The following is a 24,194-nucleotide window of genomic DNA, read 5'->3' on the forward strand; positions in this document are numbered from 1 at the left end:
TTGTTGTCTGTACCAGCTTTATTATTATTTTTTAACTGGAATATTAGCTGCCACAGCAGAGTCTCAGTTTTGTTTATGGGCTGAAAGTGGTTTTTAAAGGTTTTTTTTTCCCTCTCAATAAAATAATCCTCTTATAAAACCAACTCTATATCAAAAATGTCAAGTGGAAAAGTTCTGAAGTAGAAATAACTGATTTGTATACATCATTTTCAACCTTTCAATTTAAGTCTATTAAATTGTCTTATAAAGTAAATCATCTTAAAAAGGATCTGCAAGAAGCTAAATTACATTTAAATCGAAATTTAAAATGTGCAACACGAATCAACACTGTGTGTAAGAATAAAGTGTTTTTGTACATGAAGATTGGAAAATAAAACACATTCGTCATTCGGATTGCAATCGTCTGATTTTGATTAATGATAACCGATGAAGAAACTCAGCCGAGGGTCAGGGATCACGTATCAATAAAGTGCAAAAAAAAAAACTAAAGGGCTTTATTATGGAAAAAAGCGATGCTCAAAAAATAAGAGTGAATTAAACACGAAGTGCATACAAATGTTCTTACAGTGTTTTTAAAACACCACTGTAAAGTACGTTGTGAAAGTTCACCGTGAACAAAGTGCGTGAGCTTCATGGCACTTTAATGCTGATGCTTTGGCTGGGCAGGTTTTCTCTCTCTCTCTCTCTCTCTCTCTCTCTCTCTCTCTCTCTCTCTCTCTTTTCCTCCCTCTTTCTTTCTTTCTTTCTTTCTTTCTTTCTCATTCTCTCGTGCTTACTCTCGCTCTATTTTTATTGCTCCTTTATTCCCTTCATTCGTTTCTTTGTTTGGTTGTTTCTTTCATTCTATCTTTCTCAATATCACTCTCTCTCTCTCTCTCTCTCTCTCTTTCTGTCTCTCTGTCTGTCTAATTGTCTATCAGTCTCTCTCTGTCACACATAAAGTGCTTTAGCAGAGGTTTCCCATCTTCTCTGAAATAATGTAAGCACCCATTTTTGCTCTTATTATCCTTTCATTTTTTTTTGTTTAAAAGCAGGTTTCATTTTTTTTTCTTTTCATCATTGCTGGTCACGGTGAAGCCCTGCCTTCTGTCGCACTTCCGTAATGAATCACATAGTAATCGTGGACATACATGAGCACAGCGATGGGCTGGCCGATGATCAGCGAGATCCACACGGCCGCGTTGCCGTAGTTACCTCGCAGAAAGCGACCGACGAACATGGCAAGCGGAATCTGAAAGCGGAAAATCGTTCAGTTCCGAACGCTGCTCATGGGTACAGGCAAGTGTACAGGCAAGACAACATCAGGGGTTTTATACTAACCTGAGCCATCATTCCCATGAACGCCCAAAGCCGGAACATCTTCAGCGGCACGCTCACCAAGTACTGCAAGACAATAAACATGAGCGGTTTGTACAGCAAGTTTCACTCAGTAAAATAAAAAGAAAACTGTAGTCGTTAAGGAAACCATGAAATAACTTTAAACCAATAACGAGCATGATTCCACAGGAACAGCCAGAAGATCCATTAAGAGCAACTCAAGAACTATGTATGGATTTGGACTGGAATTAATATAAACAGTCTGCTGCAGGGGCTTAGAAATAAAATCTACTAGAATATCTACTAGTTCCGCATTTAAGGGCCCATTAGTAAACAGTTCTCTGAACAGTGCACCTCAACAATAATAAAACTATAATGAACGGACAATTGGTGCAATCCAGATGAGGATGGGTTCCCTTTTGAGTCTGGTTCCTCTCGAGGTTTCTTCCTCATGCCATCTTGTTGCTGTTACCACTGGTTTGCTCATTAAGGATAAATTCTTTCCCGATAAAATCGACTGAAAATATTCAAACCTCATGAAAGAAAGCGGAGAGGAAAAATACGGCGATCTGAGCGGTCAGCCTGTTCACGCCTCTCTTCAACATGGGCTTATAGAAGTGCCTGAGAACAGAGAAGGAACACAATAGACCAATAAGAATTATGTGACTGAGACGGACGAGGCAGTTGAATTTTGCTGAACACGTGGAAAATCCTATTATCTTAATGTAGCCATAAGCTGATTGCATGACTGCAGGAAAATAAATAGCAGGAATAAATAACAAGCTCAGACTCACCGTAAGCACCATTTATGGACGGGGATGTTCCAGTTCGACCAGAAATACGGCACTGTTTCGGAGTTCCTACGAACACAAGAAAGACATTAGCAAATCGCAGCCACGTTCTTTCACAACTGTTTTTTTAATGCTTTTCTGGCCCGGAAATAAGCTCCACCCCATCAGCCAGAACATGTTCCACATTGCACATGTACTTCACATAGAGGTGGTTTGGTTTTGAAGTATAGAAGACTTTAAAATCTTACTTTTACATTATATTTCTATAGAAATGCCTTGAATAACAATGTTACTTATTTTATGGATGCGGTTTATGAGGGGTGTATAAATAGAAGGGTAGGAAATTAATATATAGAACAACAGCAACATCTACTCACCACCAGTCTCTGTAAAATTCTCGGTCTCCGAACTGCATCAGTTCAGCGACGAAGTTCATGGAGGAGTGAAATAACCAATAAAAAAAGATGAGCCATATTAAATGATTCGGTACCTGAAGGAGAAGAGAGACGGGTTTGTGTCAGAGATGATTCATTAATACTTTTTTCTCCTTTTGAGTAGAAAAATCCAAATCTTTTTAACTAAGCTTTATAAAAATAATAAAAATAATAATAATAATAATAATAATAAATTTACTATCCTGTAGGGAAAAATCATAGACATCAATTTTCTATCCAATATTAGACATTTAAATATATTAAATTATAATTACAATATTCAATATAATTATGATTGTAATCTTAAAAATATATATATATTAATATTACAACCTAATATAATCAAATTAATATGTAAAGGAAACTGTTTCCATTAATACATACAAATATTTGAATGCCTGACTTTTCCAGGCGTACTTGTTATTTCGATTGTATAGGATGTCTTTGGATGTGGTAGAATTACATTTTTCCTTCACCTGAACTAGGAGACCCAAACCTGTTCCAGCTTTTTCACCACTTCTTATGCCTCATGTGCACAAAGCTCCATGAAGTATACATAAACTAAAGTGGACTGGAACCCTGACTGCACTCCAGGCCTCATCATACTAAGTAATAACACCCTTGTGGCTGAATGAGCACAAATCTCCACAAGCACACTCCAGAATCTAGTGGAACATCTTTCCTGGAGATTGGATGTTACCATAACAGCAAAAGTAGGACTTAATGTGGAATGAGATGTTGTACTGTATTTTATCAGTGAACAGAATTGTACTGATTTATTTTTTTATAATAATTCTAAAAGACTAGAATTTTCTGCTGATATGGGTCTAATACTGATTTGGTACTGAGATCTCTAGTTAGATACAGTGATATCATTTACAGTGAGGACATAGGGAAATATGTCCAGTACTCACAGCAAGCTTCAAGAGACGCTCCACCATCCGGGACAAGTCCATGTCCTGTCACGAAAACCAAAGATTTCCTCTTATTAAACCATAGAATCAGTAAACATTTCTCTGAGCAGCACTATGTAATTCTATAATCCATGTAAATTTCGTGGTATTGAATATGTCTGGGATAATCTGCTGCTCTGTGTGAGGTACAGGATTTTAATGCATGATGCAGGACAAATAATCTGTCTCCATACCCCCCCTGTCCTCTAAATCTGCCGCTTTCAACCCAACTACCCACATTTCTTCCTTCACCACATCCATGAACCTCCTCCTTGGCCTTCCTCTTTTCCTCCTTCCTGGTGGCTCCATCCTCAGCATTCCTCTACCGATATACCCCATGTCCCTCCTCTGCACATGTCCAAACCATCTCATTCTCCACTACTAATAATGAAGCTATTAATCTTAACCCTTTTGTAGAATTTTTGTTAGGTAAATATATTTTATTTCAACATTATCCTCTTGACTTAGTCAAATTCATTGTCGTCTAAATTGCTGCATTCACCATATCAGTTAGACCTCGAATGCGAAAAGGAAAAGCTTACAATTGCTGTTTGACTCTGTATGGACCTGTAACTGTATGGTGCTATGGTTACAGTGGTTTCTAAAGGTTTGACAATTTCACACCTTCCAGCCAATCAGAATCCATTATTCAGAGGGATAAAATGGATATCCTTATCTCATCTAACCAAATGACTGGTGTAAGTCAATTAGCACAGTCAGAAGCTGCAGAGTTTGGGAAATGTGGTCCATTGCAACCATCTAACCATCTAACATGGTTGTTACTGGTTGTGGTGTTTGCTTGCAGTGGCCTGACAGTAACGTTCTACCCATTAGAATCACTAAAGAGTCACCATTCTGTTTGGATTGGATTTTGTTTCACTTCTAAGACACTTTGGATTAAAACTAATTCTTTGCATATTAATAAACCTAAATGCAACGGCTTTACCTGAAAAGGCTTCATGGAGTTCTGGACAGTTGGCACCATCCACTAGAAAACACATGGTGTAAAAATTACAGGAAATACATAAATGACAAATGATTAAAAGAGACAAGCTCCAGTTTGTCCACACATACCTGCTGTATCAACCCGACCTGTAGCTGCATCAAAAAGAGCTGTAATTAAACCAGATATGATGTATAATTAATGTGTTGGATTTCTACATGCCCTACAAGAGATTTAGTAATAAATTAGTTATAAGCAAATCATTTGTTGCTAATTAGTTTAATCTTGCTTTTACATTTGTCTTTAAACAGTTTGATAGACTTAAAATATATTTACTCAAATTTAAACACACACACACACACACACACACACACACACACACACACACATATATTATGGCTGTCAATCGATTAATTATTTAATCATGATTAATCGCATGATTGTCATGAATTAACTTGTGATTAATCACAACTTAATCGCACATTTTATCAGTTCTAAATGGACCTTGAAAGACAAAATATTCTTGTACATGTTTTTAAGTAACGATGGTGTTTTAAATGACGTAAATCATCAGGACACCAAACGGAACTTTTGCTGTTTCCACACGGACGGTTTTAATTGGCGGATTTTGGTGCTCTATTTGAGACTTCAGTAAAACAAAGGTTTAGTGATTAAAAATTGTTTTTCGGTGGAGTTTTTTTTTTTTCCTTATTTTATATCTGAGAGAAGGAAGGACGTCGTGAATAAATGTGTGTTGCGTTGAAGGTTTTCATTTCGCCTCTTATTTATTTATTTATTTATTTTTTCAATAAAAATGGTCAAACAGAAATGTTGCATTAATCGTGCGTTAAGAAAATGAGTGCCATTAAAATTAATTTTATATATATATATATATATATATATATATATATATATATATATATATATATATATATATATATATATAAATCAAAGCTTACCATTTCAAAAAGTCTCCTGAGCAGGAAGCGCTTGCGTATCCGTGGGGATCGGGGGAAGTTCAGCTCATAGCACAGTGTTGGGGCGAAAATGAAATAATACATGTCTACCGAAAAAGAAGAAATGGGATAGGGTGTAAACAGAGCAGTATGAGAGAGAGAGAGAGAGAGAGAGAGAGAGAGATTCATCTTTCTCAATTATCAAACAATAACTAGATAGATAGAACATACCTGAGCTTCCTTTAATAAAAGTCTCATAATCCTTAGCTATGGACTGTGCAATTGGACAAAAGTAGGTGGACACCTAAACATCCCATTCCACATTTACTCCCCATTTAGTCCATGTTATAATAATCTCTACTCCTCTGGGAATATGTTCGACAAGATGTAAGTAATTTGTGCCACAAATCGGCCACAAGAGTGTTGTCAGGTGCTGATGTGAGGAGAAAGTCAATGTTCTATTTCATCCCAAAGGTGTTCAGTAGGGTTGAAAAAGATTTTTCACTCCAACACATGCAAAGCATATATTCACGGAGTTGGCTTTGTGCACTGTCATGCTGGAATAGGTTTGAGTCTCTAGTTCAAGTGAAGGGAAAATTTTATGCAACCGCATCCAATGACGTGTGGTAACAGTTTGAAGAAGAAACCACATATGGTTGGAAAACTCTAATATATGGCTGGAAAACTCATATAGCACATATTTGGGATTTTGCATATTTGCAACAGGCGAATAAACCTTTAATTCAGTGTCAATGTTTCATTGTGTGCTGAGACTAATATAACTTATCTAAGACCACCCCTGGACACTCCCGATCTTCACCAGCAGAGGTCACCCCATCTCTGTTAATACCATTTTCTGTGTTTTTAAACATTACATCTCCCTGATGTGGCGTTCCAAACTCAAAAAGCAAGAAATCGGAATTGAGAATGTTGAGTTTTTAATAAAAAAATTTAGGAGGAAAAACACAAATGCTGTCCATGTTGTCAGCAACAAAGCTAGGCAGCTAAATGTGACGTGTGATGTATATGTACTTCCTGTATGTTAATTGACCTTATAGGCAGCCAAGTTGTTTTGATGTCACATGTTGGATTTTTTTTCTGAGTGGGAAGTTACGGGGCTTCCTGCTTTGTATTTTTCCTAGTTCCCATGGTTTGTGGATCAGTGGCAGGCGGTCAGGGCCAGCAAAACCTTCTCTGCTGGCCCAAACACTATTAGAAGCACTGACCTACATTTGCAACCTAAATTCTAATATTTGTTTCAGGAAATTGTATTAATTTATTCCCAACAGTTTATTCTCTTTATTTCGTAGCGTTTCTCTTGGCTGCACTGCTTCCAGTACATGTATGTGGATGTAAAATTTTTTGTCCAATCAGATTTCAGCCTCTATGTGCTGCCATGTCAATCAATCTGCCGAGAGCCTTGAAAGTCAGTACTGTTGGAAATAGTTTTTTTAACCAATAAATTGTTTTTTTAACCAATCAGACTTCATATTTGCCTCACAGGGCAGCTAGCTGGCCCAGAATAGCGTCAGCATTTTTTTTCTTCCTCTGATTGGTTGATCAGAGGGAAACTGTTACAACTAAGTTCGACTTGCAAAACACATGTGTAGCTCTGTACACATTAATACATCAGAGTTAGACTTTTTTTTAACGGCCGTGACGGAGGAGGAGAAATTGATTTGGTCTCGTACATACTTAAAAATCCATTTTCAAGAAAATCTAGACATCGTGAAGAGGTCAACCAACCCTGAAGCTAGCTAGCTTGTCTCAGCCCAGGAAAGGGTTTGTTCACCACTTCCAGACCAGTGAATACGAGCGGTACCACTGGATTACAGCCTCTGAGGAGCGGTGCAAATTATGATTTTGCACCTCTGGTGATTAGGTTGTATTTTATTTACATTTTTATGTTTTTGTCATGTTATTAGACAAATATTGATTCTGAACTGCTCCAGATGAAGTTGGTGGCACAGTTGCGGCTGTAGTGTAAAGGTTTGGAGTCTTAACTGGGTTTCTTGCTTTAGTAAAATAGTTTTTACCCTCCTGTTATATTGTGTTTTTGTTATATTGTGTTTTTGTTATATTGCGTTTTTTAAGTCTGGTAAGTCCCCACTGAAGGCCCAGGTACCAAATGCATGGCCGGCCACTCGTGGATCCTAACACTCTCTCAGAGTCTGATCTCTTACAACAATTGCCCATATCATGCATCTTTAACCAGACTCTCTCGGCAGCAGTACCTCTGTGGGTAAGATTGCCCGGGTAGGTCACATGACTGTGTGCTGCGTTCCCATTGGCTCTCTGCACAGATGGACCTGCAAACAGGGATAGTGACATAAAAAAAAAATTTGAAATCCCAAATCTTGTGATCTGAGCACTTGTATCGCTTAATCGTCTTAACTTTCATATCCTTCTTTGTAGGCTCTTTTCACTCTATTGCTAGTTTTCATGGAAGACACATGTCAAAATATTATTACCGATGCCACCCAAATAAACTAATCCCACCTGTACAGGGCATTAACCTTCTCCTTAGATATATAAAAAAACATTTATTAAGATAATTAAAACTATAAGTAGTACAGTATAATAAATAATAGCAATACATTTTTTTTTCTCAAAAGTCCAGAAGAAACATCCATCCAGAAGATTTAGGAGCATTATAAAGGATAAAAGCTCACACACACAGGAGTTGAATGTCTGTGTGTGTGTGTGTGTGTGTGTGTGTGTGTGTGTGTGTGTGTTTTATATGTTTGCATTTATTAACTCTTTGTAAACTCTAGTTTACTTTGAGTAACAGATTTCAAATATTCAAACACTAAAAGCCTTAAAAGGTCAATAAAAGCAAACATACCCAGTATCAGAATAAACACACACACACACACACACACACACACACACACACACACACATGCATCGTGCTTGCTAAAAGCCTTGTTATTTCAAGCTCCAGCTTTTCTTGTGTACCTGCAAATCCTGGATTCAATGGGTCAAAAAGCAAACGTTAACCTGAGTACGATGTTCCTGTGAGGGAAATAAAGACCCTTTTCCTTTGAGGAAATGCAATCTGGGATCAGGGCCTCTGTAGTGTTACTGTACTGAAAACAGTCTTTTTTTTTATCAGCCAGTGGTATACTGCAGGTAGCAGTTGTATGGGTTTTGGTTGTGGAATGTGCAGGTTGCACTTTTAACAATGGACATTGTCCCAAAGCAGCTATAAGGAGGTTATAAACTGTTAATTTATACGTTCATTTCTAAGTTTATCCCTATGCGAGCGAGCCAGTGACGACGAAACGGAAGGAAAATCTCTGAGACGTCATGAGGAAGAACTCGAAAGGGAATCCATCCTCATCTGGGTGGCACCAAATGTCTATATAGTTTTATGATTTTATCATCATATACATTTAGCTCTTAGATGTATTTAATTTTTTTAATGCTGTAGAGGAAAAAAAACAACAGAATGATAGCTTCATGAATGGCTTTACTGATTGTAACCCTACATCATATCTTCTAAACTAATTTCTACACATTCCTGAGTTCATACTGTGTGTGATGTTTGGACTCACAGGAGTTGGAGCGAGACAGTTTTCGAGCTTGGATGTGTCTGATTTCCCGAGACCATTTATTCACATCCCTGTAGGAGTAGAGCTTCAGAAAGACGACTGTGTATACCACTAGTGCAATGATTCCACCAACTGCAAACACACACACACACACACACACACACACACACACACAGATGATCAGGCACATGTTAGAAATTTCAACCAGTGCATATTTACAACAGAGCGAAAACTGCAATGTTCTCGGTGTTACTTTTTCACGGTGAGAACCGAGAACCCAGAATACAGGCAGTGATATGAAGCAATACGAGACTTGATTCTCCACAGTGGTGGGTGCAACTGTGTGTAATTATATATATACAAAGTTCAGCAATTGGGGGACAAAAGACTTGGTAGCAGTATATTCTATTTTAATAGACTATTAATGCTCAGAGAGAGAAAAGAAGGAGGGAAGAGAGATTCTAAAAAAGAAAGAGAGAATGTAAGAAAGCAAAAAAAAGGAAAGAAAGGAAGAGGGGAACAGAAGGGAAGCAAGTAAGGATGGGAGGGAGGAAGGAATAGAGAAGATATATACTGTGTGTGTGTGTGTATATATATATATATATATATATATATATATATATATATATATATATATATATATATATATATATATATATCTGAGAGATATGTGTGAGATGAACACGTTCTTTCTCCTAGCATTTAGCTACAACTCAGATTAGGAAGAAGAATTCAGATTCGGCTCTGCATAATGGCAGTGGGAATAAAACAAGGGCTCTTAATTTGGACCAAACATTTCTCACAATGACTCATTTAAGAAAGTGGTGGTTCGTTTTTTTTATAAATATAAGAATTTGCAAGTCGCTTTGAATAAAAACGTCTGCCAAATGTGGTAAATAACTATCTTAAATTTTGGGATATGAACAGAAGTCTACAGCATTAACATTCCTTTCTTGTGTACTTATATAAAGGTCTTGTATGAAGGAAACAATACCTGGGGTCATGGAGGTCAGAGTGAGGACGGTGGCTGATGGAAAGCACAATACAGCAATGAGATTGATGCAGTAAAGGAAAGTCCCAATGCTCTCTGAGATTCTGCCCTGAAAGCAAGCGACAAAAACAACATATATGTGTATATACATTTATTACATTAGAAGAAGAAACTACAGGATTAATGCATGTTTAAAAGACTTTTACCATCGCCAGCTGTCTTTCCGTGTACAGAGCTGCCACGATAAACACGTTAGACACTGAAAGACAGCAGGAAACAGACTCAGAAAAAATATAGTTCCAATAAGTGTTAAAATAATAAGTTATAATTACAAAACTGGAGCTTGTTCCTTAAATATAAATAAAATTTGGACAATATGGAAACAAATTAATTTGAAGTATCTAGATTCTAGAGTTGTCACTTTGTGTTTGAACCACTAGAGGTCATTGTTTCCTCATGTTTTGTTCCTTCTATAGATCATTAACGTTACTGCTCCCACCTGTGTCTCATTTCCCGAGTGTGTATTTAAGTTTCCCTGCAATCAGCCGGAGCTGATTTAAGGCTAAAACTTGAGTAAAGCTAATCTTGAATAATTTAATCAGTTTTTCTCCAAATGGACTTCCACCTCAAAGTCCCTTTTGTTGGATTCTGCTTTGAGGAATTACACTTTGTAGGAAAAAAAGGTGACTATTAGATTAATATGAACTTTTTGAAAATCACAATTCCACATTTAGTTCCTTTTTGCTGTTATAATAACCTCCACGAAGGTTTTTCTAGAATGTGCTTGTGGAGATTTTTGTTCATTCAACCACAAGGGTTTTTAAAAAAACGACAGAAGAGTAGAATATTGATTGTTTTTGTCCACTGGGACTGAAAAATGACAGGTTTTAGGTTTTATTCCGTTAATAAGGACAGTGGACAGAAATGGGCTCAGCTTTATTTAGCGTAGTTAAATATAAAAAGACAGAATTGGAATGCATCCGGAATACTAACAGAAAATCAGGTGTTGTGCATCGACAAAAACAAAGAAAAGCAAAATAGGAATCTTGAAAAAGTTCCTTTTCACCTTTCAGTTTTGTGTCAAACTGAAAAAAAAAAAACTAAAAGAGAAAATAATAAAGAGATGATAATGAAATAACTGAATAATACAGCGACGTATTTTGTGCATGAATATGAAGAAACGTGGAACATAATGACAGAAAGTTATGATATAGACACATTTTGTCTATATTAATGTTAAAATCTAAACTATAAGTTACCAATAATAAGGCATGCAGAAGGCCAGCTGTATGGGTCCTTTAAGAAGAGGGAGACCACCTGGATGGGGTCCACCAGTATGCCATATCTGTGCAAATAAACAGTGAAATTATCAAATCATCATGAATACTGGATCAATCTTTTCCACTGAACAGATGATGTGTCCTGAATAAAAACTAAAAGTAAACAAGGTACTCAGTTTTTTTTTTTTATACAAAGCTTGCCAGAAAGCTTCAGACTAATTGTGCATCAAGACTGGGGAAACAAAAAAACGCGTAGGGTTGCCAGATCTCAGAGGATATTTCCACCCCAACTACAACTCCATATAAAATCCAAACAAAAAGGATATATTTACAGTATGAGGATATAATACGAAGAACTTGGCAACCCTGCTTACAGAGCAAAGATGAAAATTTACTAAATCTCATGCCCTGTTGATGGGGTGGAATCATCTTAGAAGAGGCTCCCATTAGAATAGATAATTCCATACATGGCCCCTAAATGAAAGCAGAGTCACTGGGATCTGCTTTCATTTAGGGGCTATGTATGAAATTTTAAAGATATGGTTCTCTCTAACAGAGAGAAGTATTACTTCAAATCCATTACAAATAATTACCCTTATCCTGCATTGAAAAATTTCTATTCCAATGGGAGAAACTGATGATCCCATAGGATTTTTGAATACACAGAATATACAGAATCTAAATGTATAGCTATAAATATAAAAGAAAACATGCAATGAATTACAACTGAAAGCTACGGTTACTTAACTACTCTTTACAGCCATGGTGAACAGAAAAGCATCTCAAAACACACAATATATGGCATTTCCAGGTGGGTTTAGTCACAACAGGGTACAGTGTGGTTCAATGTAAGGGTTAATGCTAAGGGTTCATTAAACTTGTTTGGATTTAAGTACAGCGTAATGCATATATAAGCGGCTCATAGCCAGTACTGTGACAGGTCACTCAGATAAACGAGATACTAAAAGTACTATGTACTATGAATGCACCTACTTTATGAGGTTCTCCAGGAAAAGGCGTGCATTGGACAAAACCTTAAAAAGAAAGAAAGACATGTCAGTGTGTCAGTGGTTAATCATTTAAAGATTTTTGTTTCACCATTTACATCAAGCTCTATAGGGCTGTAAAAAAACAAATGCAATTGCAGGGATCGAAGTCTTCAGCTAGGAGATACCAGCCTGGACTATCAGTAAATTCCATTATATGTCGATAAAAAAGGGTGTGAACAAGTGAACTAAGAGAAAACACGTACTGTGCTTTTGGGGATGAATGTGAGGAAAAATTGTGAGGTGGATTTAGACATGGTACATAAAATATCTGGTTTTAGACATTAAACTGCAGTCTGGCTTCTAGTCTCATTACCCCAGTGTTCACGTGGACGGCGTCCAATGGCGGAACTTTGCCACAATGAGCCCCTCTACAAGTGTGACATTTGCGCCCTACTCACGTTTTCCTTTTCCAAATTTTCCAAAGAATTTGCATGGACTTACACTATTCACTCATTCGCATACTCGTAAAACAAAAAGTAACATGTTAGCCCTGTAATGGCCGGGAGTGCCGTCTACACCTTCTTAACACCACCGACACTATCACGGCAACGCAAAAAAGAAGCATGGTTACTAAGCAACTAGTCTTTCACACACACACAAATAAGGGCATTTGGACCCACTGACCTATTTTGGTGCTTCTACCTTACTTCAGAGCACTTCAGTATACTGGCATGGCAGAAGTATCAGGAGCTCAGTCATTTAATAGAAATTGGATGCAAAGTACCTGTACTGGTTGGCCACAACCCAATTTATTCCCATCTATCATCATAAATTAACATGGTGTCTTGAAGTGGAGCTGTAACATTTTGAAATCCATCCAGATTTTTAAAACGGCCAAAAAATGGATCCACATCTCTGATCTTCAGCCAACCACCATCATTTTTCCACCTATTGCTTTTTTTCTCCTCTATCAATTAAAGTGCTATATTAAAGTAGCAAGAGTGTGACTTTAAATGAATCAGCTAACCAGGATATTATAGATATATGCAAAACCAAAAATCCAGGGGGTGGACCTGACTCTAACCCCAGGAGACTCTGCAATAGGAACTGGATCAGGTCTGAATTTTCTTCCTGTACATTTCCTTCTGCAGTGACTAGTACTCACTTGAGGTCAGCTGTTAAATCTTATATCTGTATCTGAGAGACAGTAGTCAAGTCAAGTTTAGTTTAGTTCTATAGCGCTTTTCACAACAGACATTGTCTCAAAGAATCTTAACAGAATTTAAGAGTTAATCCCTGATGAGCAGCCTTGATTGTGGCAAAGAAAAACTCCCTTAGATGTACTGAGGAGGAAACCTTGAGAGGAACCAGACTCAAAAGGGGAACCCATCCTCATTTGGGTGACAAACAATACAGAATACTATAGAGTGAGAACTAACATGAGCACTTGAATGTGTGATTATAAGTAATGTTCTTTCTACAGTCTCATTTGAGGTTATGAAACCAGGAGCTACTGAGCAACTCATAAAATTTGCGATCATCACAGATCCAACACCAGCTTCTTTATGCCACTCAAAGAGGTCCAATGTCAAAACTCCACATGAAGTGGGATCCAAATGGCGCTGGTACGTCTCTAGATGGTTCGGAATGTAATGTAGGTAGTGCAGTCATGCAATATTGTGGCTGACTATAGGAGAGAACTATAGATATATGCAAAATCATATACTGATGAGGAAATCTGTGTCGGCAATTATTTTTAATAGTTCTTATTTAATTGAAATTGAATTTAACTGAATAGGTTTAATGGGATGACTGACAGCAATACATTTCTTTTTTTGTTTTTGTAAAAACTTAAGTTTATAGTTTATAGACTAGAAAGCAAATGTTCATGTGATACAAAATATTCTCCACCCCCAAAAAAATCGTTGTTTTAGAGGATGTAAGCTGAACATTAAAACCAATGGTACACATCTGCCTCGTGTTCTTCGGAAAAAAATGAAACACTCGGTAGCCTGCTGCTATAAAATATAATCCACATCAGTGTGGTGTGATACGGCCCTGTATAAAGCTCATCTACTGCTAATTATTGCATTATTGCAGTGTATCATAATGAACACTTTAATTGGGACGTCTGACTTTTCCAGCCATATGTGGTTCGTCCTCTAATTGTTACCACAAAGTATAGGATACAATTGTATAGGACGTCTCTGGTGTGGAAGCATTGAACTCTCCCTTCACTTAAACTAGGAAACCCAAACCTGTTCCAGCAGGACAATGTCCCTATGAACAAAGCCAGCTCCATTTAGATATGCTTTCCACTGGATGGAGTAGAAGATATTGAGAGGCCAGCTATAGAGCTCTGACCTTTGAAGACCTTTGGGATGAATTGGAACTGACAGCACCCCAGGCCTCCTCACCTCAGTACCAGACCTCACCAACAACCTTGTGGCTGAATGAAATCTCACAGATGTCTACAAGCACATTCCAAAATCTAGTGGAACATCTTCCCAGAAGAGTGGAGGTTATGATAACAGCAAAATGAGACTAAATGTGTAATGGGAATCTTATGGTCAGGTCAAACATTTGACCAAACAGTGTTTAAATCTGGGATTTGCCCAAAAACATACAGTTGCTGTTAAAGAAAATCAACCAGCACCTTCATTTTGATCAATCAGATTTTAGAATTTAACAGCCCTTGGGGTATACATACAAATTAGCTCAATTATATAGATATATACTCAGGAAATTATTCTCAAAACCCTTAACTTTATTCTCTTTTAAAAGACAGGAAGCCTGAAACCCTACACTATTCTACTTTCCAGTCATTTGCAAAAATGACAAATAAGACTGAAGGATTGATTCTTGAGATAGTGGCAGGTTGAATTAACATGTTTTTAGTTTTCTTAAACAGACATTCAGCCAACACCAATATTTCTTGTCGCAAGCTGTGTTTTCCCTCTCTGAATCACCCTCGCCCAGCAGTTTCCAACTTAATAGCCATAATTACTCATTACCAGACACAAAGCATTGTGGGACATTTTGAGGGACTATAATGAGAAAAATGGAATCCCGGAGAGAAACGCAGACGTGTTCTCGTTTCAAAGACTACGTTAATATTGGTTTAGAAACTGCAATTTGCTCGCTCTCTCTCTTGCGTTTCCCACTAAGCGTCGGGAGAAATGGGTGTTTATTTTTATAAGCGACACGTAAGCCTTCTAACAATTCATTAATGTGAATTCATGTAAAAAGTTTGAGTTTGATTAGACTGCATAAAGAAAGTTTACCTAGAGACATTTCAGGTAAGGTAATGATGAAGTCTGCATTTTTGCTCATGCAGCCTATCTTTAGTCACTGCTGAACAGCCCGGCATGGACAGCATGCGGTTCACAAGGCATAAACGGCATTGACAGCATGCTTCGAAGGCTCTATGGGCGTGTATCCAGCACTGTTTACGCTGTATCTGAGGTCAGTGGGTGAGAGAATCAGGCAAAAGGTGAAAAGGATAAGTCAGGACCTTGGGTGCGTAGTGTGAATTTGTCAATCATTAAGTACCAGGAAAACATTGAGGTCATGAACCAATGGGCCTCCAAGGAGGTTAAAAGTCCTTAAAAATTAAGGACACAACAATTCAATGGAATAACTATGATGCCAAATTTATTTGTTAGCAGACATCAGCAGTAGGTTTCTAGCACTGTAAATGCTATAGTTCCACTCAAAAACAATTTTTTTCCAGAGATGGTTACATTTTCTGTGGTAAAATTATTAGCACACTGGCAAATATTTACACCTAATGCCATCATTATACGCAGCGGAAAGTGGCAGAGCAGCAGTCATTGCTGTCTCATATCTACCGGGTCCAGGGTCAGGGATTTAATCCAGAGTTTGCTCTGTGTCTATTCAATTCAATTTTAATTCAATACATTTTTATTTGTATAGCACTTTTAACAATGAACATTGTCTCAAAGCAGCTTTACACAGATAATGTGGTGATTAAAAGTGAATATGTTCTTTATAAGTGTAAGTTTGTCCCTGATGAGCGAGCCGGTGCCGACTGTGGCAAGGAAAAACTCCCCGAGATGGCATAAGGAAGAAACAATGAGAGCAACCAGACAAGTTTTTGTCTAGAGTTTTTACACACATTCCCGCCTTGTCCATTTGGGCTTACTCAGGGTTCTCCAGTTTTCTCCTACTGTTCAAAACTTCACTAGCTAAGATGTAGTACTCCTAAGTGTGATCACGCTTACTGTAATGCTTTATCATTTTTGTTCATTATAGCAAAGTTCACAAGCAAGAAAATCAAACCTGATCAGGCTCAAAGCTGTTGTTTCGTCTGTTCATTGGAGTGCTGCGGTTTATTGTTAAAACTACCCAGTGCCAGCATATGCTAACGCTCAAAACTCTTGTTGAGCTCAATGTAAAGTATTGTTTGTATTATTCCATTTTACATCCTTTTTCATTGAAATCTCAGAACTCTAGATCCTGTTTTGGCATAATTCAAAGAGATTAACCACTTCTACTGAAAAGTAAGTTACACCAGTGATCAGACTGGATATACACTTTATATACAAAACTATTCTGACATTTCAATCCATGTTACCACAAAGTTTGCACACAACTGAATACGGATATGCTAGAAATGATTTTCCCTTCACTAGAACTTCACTAGAAATCTGCTCCAGCATGACAATGCCCCTGTGCACAAAGCCAGCTCCATGAAGATTTCCATTGTTTTTCATTGGTTGGCGACCTCAACCCTATTGATAACTTTTGGGATGAATTGGACTGCACTCCAGGTCTCCTCACCTCACCTACATCAGTACCTGACTGTACTAACGCCTTTGTGTCTGAATGTGCAAAAATCTCCACACGCACACTCCAAACTCCAATGGAACATCTTCCCAGAAAAGTGGAGGTAATTATAACAGGGACTAAATATGCAATGACATACGATTCTTATTGTTAGGTGTCCACAAACCATATTTCCAATATAGTGTATAGAGTATAAATTAACTAGACAACCAGGGGATCTGAGTATAAATTAGTCTGAAGCTCAGTCGGGGAGAGAAACAAGCACATGACTGATGTATGATTGTGAAAGGCGACTCCTGGAGGGTGAGAAAGACAAAAGAAGAGGCTGGGGTTAAGAAAGTTGTCTGTTTCACTTAGATAAGTGTGGTAAGCAGTGGAACAAGGCCAAGTTGTTTTTTGCTTCATCCCAGTCATTCCTTTCACAACTTTACCACAGAATTCATGACTCCACACTGAGCATGCAAAACCACGTCAACTCTACATTTGCATTACTGATTAGAGGTCAAATGGAGATGAAAACTTTGAGCAAGGAGGCCAGATGTATGAAGATGTCTTCATAACCTAAGCTTCCTTTTGCATATACAAGTGGTTCTTAAAAGGGTGGATGAGTAGGAAAAGCATCTATATGCAATACTTTTTGTGATTAATATTGGTCTGCTTTGTGGGTGTGAGTGTGTGTGTGTGGATCAGGTTTTTGACCTTGTAGCTGGTCCCTATGTATTTATTTTTAACAATATTGCTGCAAATAAATACTTATAATAAAAAAATATATTAAAAAAATAAAATTATAAAATAAAAAATAAAAAAATAAATAAAGATTTTGGTCATATGAGGAAAAGTAAAATGTGCATTTTAACATGAAACTACATACATAAATATATAGCTATGATGCCAAGTGAATGATATACTGTGTGACATTAATGGGGTAAAGGAAAAAAAAAACAGGAATGAAATGGCAAAATCGCAATGCTCTGAACTTTACAGTTCACATTCCCGGCTTTAATTTGTAAATACATACATAATTTGTAAATACATACATATAAAGCCACTGTAGGATTTTACAAAAATCACTGAGAGAAGCGACACATTTTAATACCAGTCTTTGTTTTATGACTTTATACATTTTAGAAATATTTAGGTTTATTTAATCCTATTTCTTTTTTAAATGGTTATCTATATTCTATGCACTTCTATGCACAAGATGTGTATTTTGCTGCGCCTCCTCACATCTGAATCTGATTGTCTGTAGAAGGTCGCGAGATAATAACAGCTAGTGAAACACTTGTGTTCAATGTGCTATCAGCAAGTCTGGTGATGAAATTGTGAAATAATAAGTTGCTATTTTCGGATTCAGAGCATCAATTTTCAAAACTGTCTTATATTCCCTGATTTGGCCGAATTTTGACTGGGCTTGATTTCTTAAATCGGGTTGTATTAATGTTTTACACAAGTGAATTTTGTGTGCATTTTCACTGTATTTGTCCATTATGAAGCTCTTACCAGCATGACCACACACCAGTTGAGGATTCCTCTGTAGTTGCTGTAACCACTCTCTGAGCTGAGCAGTGACTCCTGGAGCCGATGGCAGCTGAAGAGAGAGAAAACAAGGGCAAAGGTTTTATTGAGGAACATCCATAAACTCCCGACTGGAGAAGACATTATTATTGTGAAAACAGAAAGCCGTTATTTGATGTTGCACAACTGCAGCAATCATTGCATTATTGCACTGAATGTGTTGCTTGGAGTTGGGATTCTTATCTCAGGTTATGCTCACTCATACGAACCACACACACACACACACACACACACACACACACACACACACACACACACACACACAATCAGATACATAAGGTACTTTCCACTTAGAATTTAAAACCACAGCACTTGATCAAAAGTTCTTAAATTTGTTTTGTCTTAAATTTTGTTTGCTGATGCAGTGAATTTCTTCCTGAGAGGAGATGCTTATTTATTTTTTTGGAAGGAGTCTCCAGTGTTAGAGCTTTGTATTATAACAATCAAAAGGTGAAGTCAAAGGATTGCAGAGTTTCTGTCTGTCTGTCTGTCCGTCTGTCTGTCTGTCTGTCTGTCTGTCTGTCTGTCTGTCTGTCTGTCTGTCTGTCTATCTATCTATCTATCTATCTATCTATCTATCTATCTATCTGTCTATCTGTCTATCTATCTATTACATGCAACAATAAAAACTATTAATGTTCTACAACATTGAATGTAAATGTGTGTGTTTTTATAATTAAAACTTCACAAATAAACATTTATATTATATTTATATTACATTTTTCTATCAATAATCTACAATTTATTAACCAATCTATTAGATTTGTACTAATTCATTATTATTAAATAATAATAATAATAATAATGTTTTATTCTTAACTTGACAAATCTCTCGTGATTTTCAGCAATAAACTACACACACATAGACACACTATTACACAATATTGTATAACTTTTATACTATACAATTACCAATTTCTCATGTAAACCAGTAGGAATCGCTGTTTGATGTTTTACAAAATTGGAATTTATAAACTTTTAACAAAAAGTTATCAAAAGAAACGAGTTTAATGATAGAAAACCACAAACGTGAGGCTAAAATAAGATCCAATATCCTTCATGCACTTTTTGGAATAAGCATGAGCATGAACAGTCATATAATTAAATTAAATATAGCCAATATTTAAAAGTTTTGGTACTAGAAATTGTTACAGCCTTTACTATTTCTTCATGTAAACAAATTAGGCCAGAGAGGCCTGGGGGAGTAGTGGTGAAGTGCACTTCATAATTACAACTTTAAAAATAGGATTCTAATAGGACCAGTGCACTAACAAAGACAGCTCGAGTTGTACAGTATGAACGCAGCAGGACAAATGAACTGAAATCATATGCAGCAGCAACAGTAACTAATGTTCTTTTAATATAAAAAATAAAAAAAAGGTTTATGAGGTAATATTTGAAGTGAACCTGCCCATAAGGTGCTGTAGTGCCTTAGAACGAGGTTTTTAACCTTTAAATGCTCTTTTTTATGAGATTGGATTGTCCTGTCTTATAGGCTTTTCAAACACTAATATTCTGAACTTCAAAATGTCAAAAGACAACATCCAGATAATTCTGCTTAGATGTAAACATTCTGTACGGTCAGGCTTTAATTTTTCTTTTTTAAAAGATTTGCATCCACAACACCACATAATGCATTATAGCCTAACATTAAACATTCACATACAGCTGACCATCACATCCATACTGTATTACATTCTTGCTCAAACTCTTAAAAACCTATAAATAGAATGTTAGAAGTTATAGCATTACAATTTCTTTTGACTGGATCTAAGAGGCTTAAACATTGTTCCAATATGAAACCCCGTAAGCGAGCTCCTTGAAGACATGGTGTCAGTTTAGAATGGTAGAACTTGAAAGCCCCTAACCTCAACCCCAATATCATCAGAGTCTATCACTAATATTCATATTGGTATGTTCAACAAGCAGATACTGAGTGTGATGGCTGAGTGCACAAACTTTTAAAGTGTATCGATGATATATATGCGGTCGGCTAAAACACACACAATGATGGTTCATCAGTTTCATCAATGAACATCAACATCAGGAAAGTTGCTCATTACGAACAAACATTTCACATGCAAACTTTTAAACGTTAACTGCCAGAGATGATCCCTGTTCGTGATCTCGAAAGAGTGTTAATGTGTTAATGCATGTTCCACGAGCTTCTGTTTTGATTGGTGTCATGTCTAATCTTCTGGGTTTGTTTCATGTGGGTATAAATGCCTCATTGTTTCCAAGTAACTCTTTTAGTTTCCTGTCCCTCGTGTCCTGGCGTTTGATCTCGTCCACGTTTCTTGTTTTTGCCTCACCCAGGTTATCGTTGTTTGTCGGTCACATGACTCCTACCTGGATGATTTTTTTTGCTTTAGTATTTTAATTTAGATTGTCAGTTCATTTAATAAAAGCGTTCTTATCCAGCACTCGCATCCTCTTCTAAATTGTTGACAATAATTGTAAAATTTGCAAAAATTTACTTTCCTTCCTATTAAAAATCAAAAGACTCAAAGCCTTTATATTTATTCACTGTACATATGCTTACACATATATCACATGCTGTAAATATGCTACATGTTTATCGCCACTATTTGCACGATCGCTACTTTTTGCACCTCTGGTAGATGCCAAACTGCATTTCGTTGCTGTGTACCTGTACTATGCAATGACAATAAAGATCTATCTATCTATCTATCTATCTATCTATCTATCTATCTATCTATCTATCTATCTATCTATCTATCTATCTAAATAGCAGTCTGAATGTTTACCCACAAACCTTTAACTTTTCTGGAGCTGAGAAGGAAAAGCTGCCCGATCCTAAATGACATATTTTTTGATCATTTCCTGACCAGCGTTTCCTTCTTAAGACCATTTAAGGCATAAGATTTTTAGCGCAGAAGACCATGAGCATAAGCATAGGGGAAACTCAAGTTCTCTTCTTGGTATAATATTGCCACCACAATTCCAAGAACAGGAAGTCATACAGTTCTTCCTGTTAGTTAGAATTCTTCATTGACTGGGTAAATAGGTGCTAAACATTTAAAGGTTTCGGTCTGGATGATCACATGATGTGATGTAACATTCTACAGTACAGATTTTACATCCAATTCGGTGTGCTGGAAATTTTTTAAGAATTTGAATGAAAAAGAATGAATTAAAAAAGGATAGGAAAGATTGGAAGGCGAAAGATCTGGACCTAGAAGGTTGATCTCAGGTTGATCTTAGTTCTCAGGTTGATCTGCATAAGATCTGATCATTATTTTCCTCCTATAATAATCAGTGCGTTATGATGTTATAAAGGGGGGTGTGTTATAGCAGGAAAGACCTCGGGATAAGCATTGTGGATCCAGATTGAGGTACTGTACAATTCTTCACGGATGAATCTGATCAGCTTCTGCGTTATGATCAGTTATGTAAGTAAGTCGTAATGTCACGTCTTGATGTTATAACCATTGCCATCAGCATCACTTGCAGGATGAATTGCCTTACCACCTGCTGAGATCTTTACCTGATCCTGTCCTTAAGGCCATCCTCTTTGCTCCTCAGAGGTTCTTGCACCTGCTCGCAGTAGGCGCTCAGGTTGCGGGACTCGCTCTTGTCGTTGCGCTTCGAGCTCGCGCCCGCTTCCCCGCAGATCGTCACGGTTCTCCGCCGGCGCGTTAAGGCGCCTCTGTCGCGCCGGTCGCCCATGTTTCCATCTAGACCAGGGATGACTGAGACATGGCGAATGATGCAGGAGCCTGATCAGGGAGAGGAACTCATCTCTGAGTCGTGTACAGACAAAAAAAAAAAAAAAAAAAAAAAAAGACAGAGGGGTGTGTTCATTCGTGCAAACGCAAGCGCATGCTCCGCACATGGGCCGCAAAATAGAACGAGTGGGCGTGGCCTAAGAGGGACACGACGTTCAAGCCAAGACGCTTTTATTGTTATTTCAACCATATATATAGCTGACAACGTTCCTCCAGAACCCTGGTGCTACATAAAACAACACAAAGCTACATAACAGAAAACACAGAGCTAAGACTAAACACAGAGTTAAGACTAAATACTGAACTAATGACCAAACACAGAGCTAAAGACCAAACACAGAGTTAAGACTAAACACAGAGCTAAGACTAAACACAGAGTTAAGACTAAACACAGAGTTAAGACTAAACACAGAGCTAAGACTAAATACTGAACTAAAGACCAAACACAGAGCTAAGACTAAACACTGAGCTAAGGACCAAACATTTTGCTTAGGACTAAACACTGAGATAATAAACCAAACACAGAGCTAAGGACCAAAAACAGAGATAATTACCAAACACTGATCTAAGGACCAAACACAGAGATAATTACCAAACACAGAGCTAAGGACCAACACTGAGATAAGACTAAACACAGAGCTAAGTACCGAACACTGAGCTAAGTACCAAACACTGAGCTAAGTACCGAACACTGAGCTAAGTACCAAACACTGAGCTAAGGACTAAACACTGAGCTAAGGATTAAACACTGAGTTAAGGACCAAACACTTTGCTCAGGACTAAACACTGAGATAAGACCAAACACAGAGCCAAGGACCAAACACAGAGCTAAGGACTAAACACTGAGCTAGGGACTAAACACTGAGTTAAGGACCAAACACTTTGCTCAGGACTAAACACTGAGATAAGACCAAACACTGAGCTAAGGACCAAACACTGAGCTAAGGACTAAACACTGAGCTAAGGACCAAACACCAAGCTATGGACCAAACACAGAGCTAAGGACCAAACACTGAGCTAAAGACTAAACACTGAGCTAAGGACTAAGTTGTCCTCACCACATAAATTGCATCGTGTGCAACCTGGTGTAAACAGTACAAGACAAGACAAGTGCAAAAGACAACACAAAACAGTGCAGGACAAATACCCAAAACACAAAATAGCACCACCAGTAAACCTGCTGTATATTATACAGTACAGTGTGCGAGAGAGACCTGGATACAGGAGTGAACTTGTAAATAAACACAAAACGTAAACATAAAAGTTTGTGCAAAACAGCAATAGCAGCAGTTTATTTGATGTGCACAAAAAACCCAGCATGTAAACAGTTGTGTAGTAATAAAAGATTATAATATGGTGGTACTGAAGAGGTGGATGTGTGAAATGAGTGAGTGTGTGTTTTACAGCAGTGAGTGAGTTCAGATTTGTAGCAGCTCAGTAACACACAGTTGAGTGAGTGTGTGTGTGCAGTGTGCGATGTTAGTAGATCTAGTCTGATTTGAGAATCTGGAATTGGATTTATCCTGCAGCCTCGAATCTTTTGATCCGGTTCAATTCGTTCTGATGTTTTATTATTTTTACATTTATGGCATTGGGCAGACGCTCCTATCCAGAGGGACTTACAGCTGAGCAGTTGAGGGTTAAGGGCCTTGCTCAAAGGCCCAGCAGTGGCAGCTACGTAGTTGGTGCTGGAATTTCTGAGGGACATTCTTAAAAGCATTTTTGAAAGTATACACATATTATGTACAGGCAAGCAAAATATTCATTTGTACTCATTCATGCATATCGGCCTTCTCACTTTTCGAATGCACTCTGCCTCCCTCGTTCTCGTCTTGTAGAAAGAGTGGCAAAGG

General features: G+C 37.5%; 1 protein-coding gene across 1 annotated transcript; it reads right to left on the reverse strand.

Annotated features, from left to right (window-relative positions):
• dgat1a (diacylglycerol O-acyltransferase 1a) lies at window positions 1–22,385 on the reverse strand. Its single transcript, XM_046835240.1, has 17 exons — window positions 22,101–22,385; window positions 18,518–18,605; window positions 12,213–12,253; window positions 11,199–11,284; window positions 10,146–10,198; window positions 9,943–10,048; window positions 8,952–9,080; window positions 7,629–7,703; window positions 5,398–5,501; window positions 4,570–4,608; window positions 4,442–4,483; window positions 3,457–3,501; window positions 2,486–2,598; window positions 2,112–2,177; window positions 1,851–1,938; window positions 1,321–1,383; window positions 1–1,231 (listed from the first exon to the last, which is right to left on the reverse strand). Exons 1-17 carry the CDS (start codon window positions 22,280–22,282, stop codon window positions 1,067–1,069), a joined length of 1,485 nt encoding a protein of 494 aa, XP_046691196.1. The 5' UTR covers window positions 22,283–22,385; the 3' UTR covers window positions 1–1,066.
• Window positions 22,386–24,194: the final 1,809 nt, after the last annotated feature.

The sequence above is a fragment of the Silurus meridionalis genome, chromosome 22 (genome assembly GCF_014805685.1).
Source record: "Silurus meridionalis isolate SWU-2019-XX chromosome 22, ASM1480568v1, whole genome shotgun sequence".
Lineage (NCBI taxonomy): Eukaryota > Metazoa > Chordata > Actinopteri > Siluriformes > Siluridae > Silurus > Silurus meridionalis.

Coding starts and splice junctions, on each gene's coding strand:
- dgat1a (XM_046835240.1), bottom strand. CDS start 22,282: ATGGGCGACCGGCGCGACAGAGGCGCCTTAACGCGCCGGCGGAGAACC. Junction 9,081..9,942: donor TCTGACCTCCATGACCCCAG/GTATTGTTTCCT, acceptor GTGTGTTTGCAG/TTGGTGGAATCATTGCACTA. Junction 3,502..4,441: donor ACTCCATGAAGCCTTTTCAG/GTAAAGCCGTTG, acceptor TTTTCGTGACAG/GACATGGACTTGTCCCGGAT.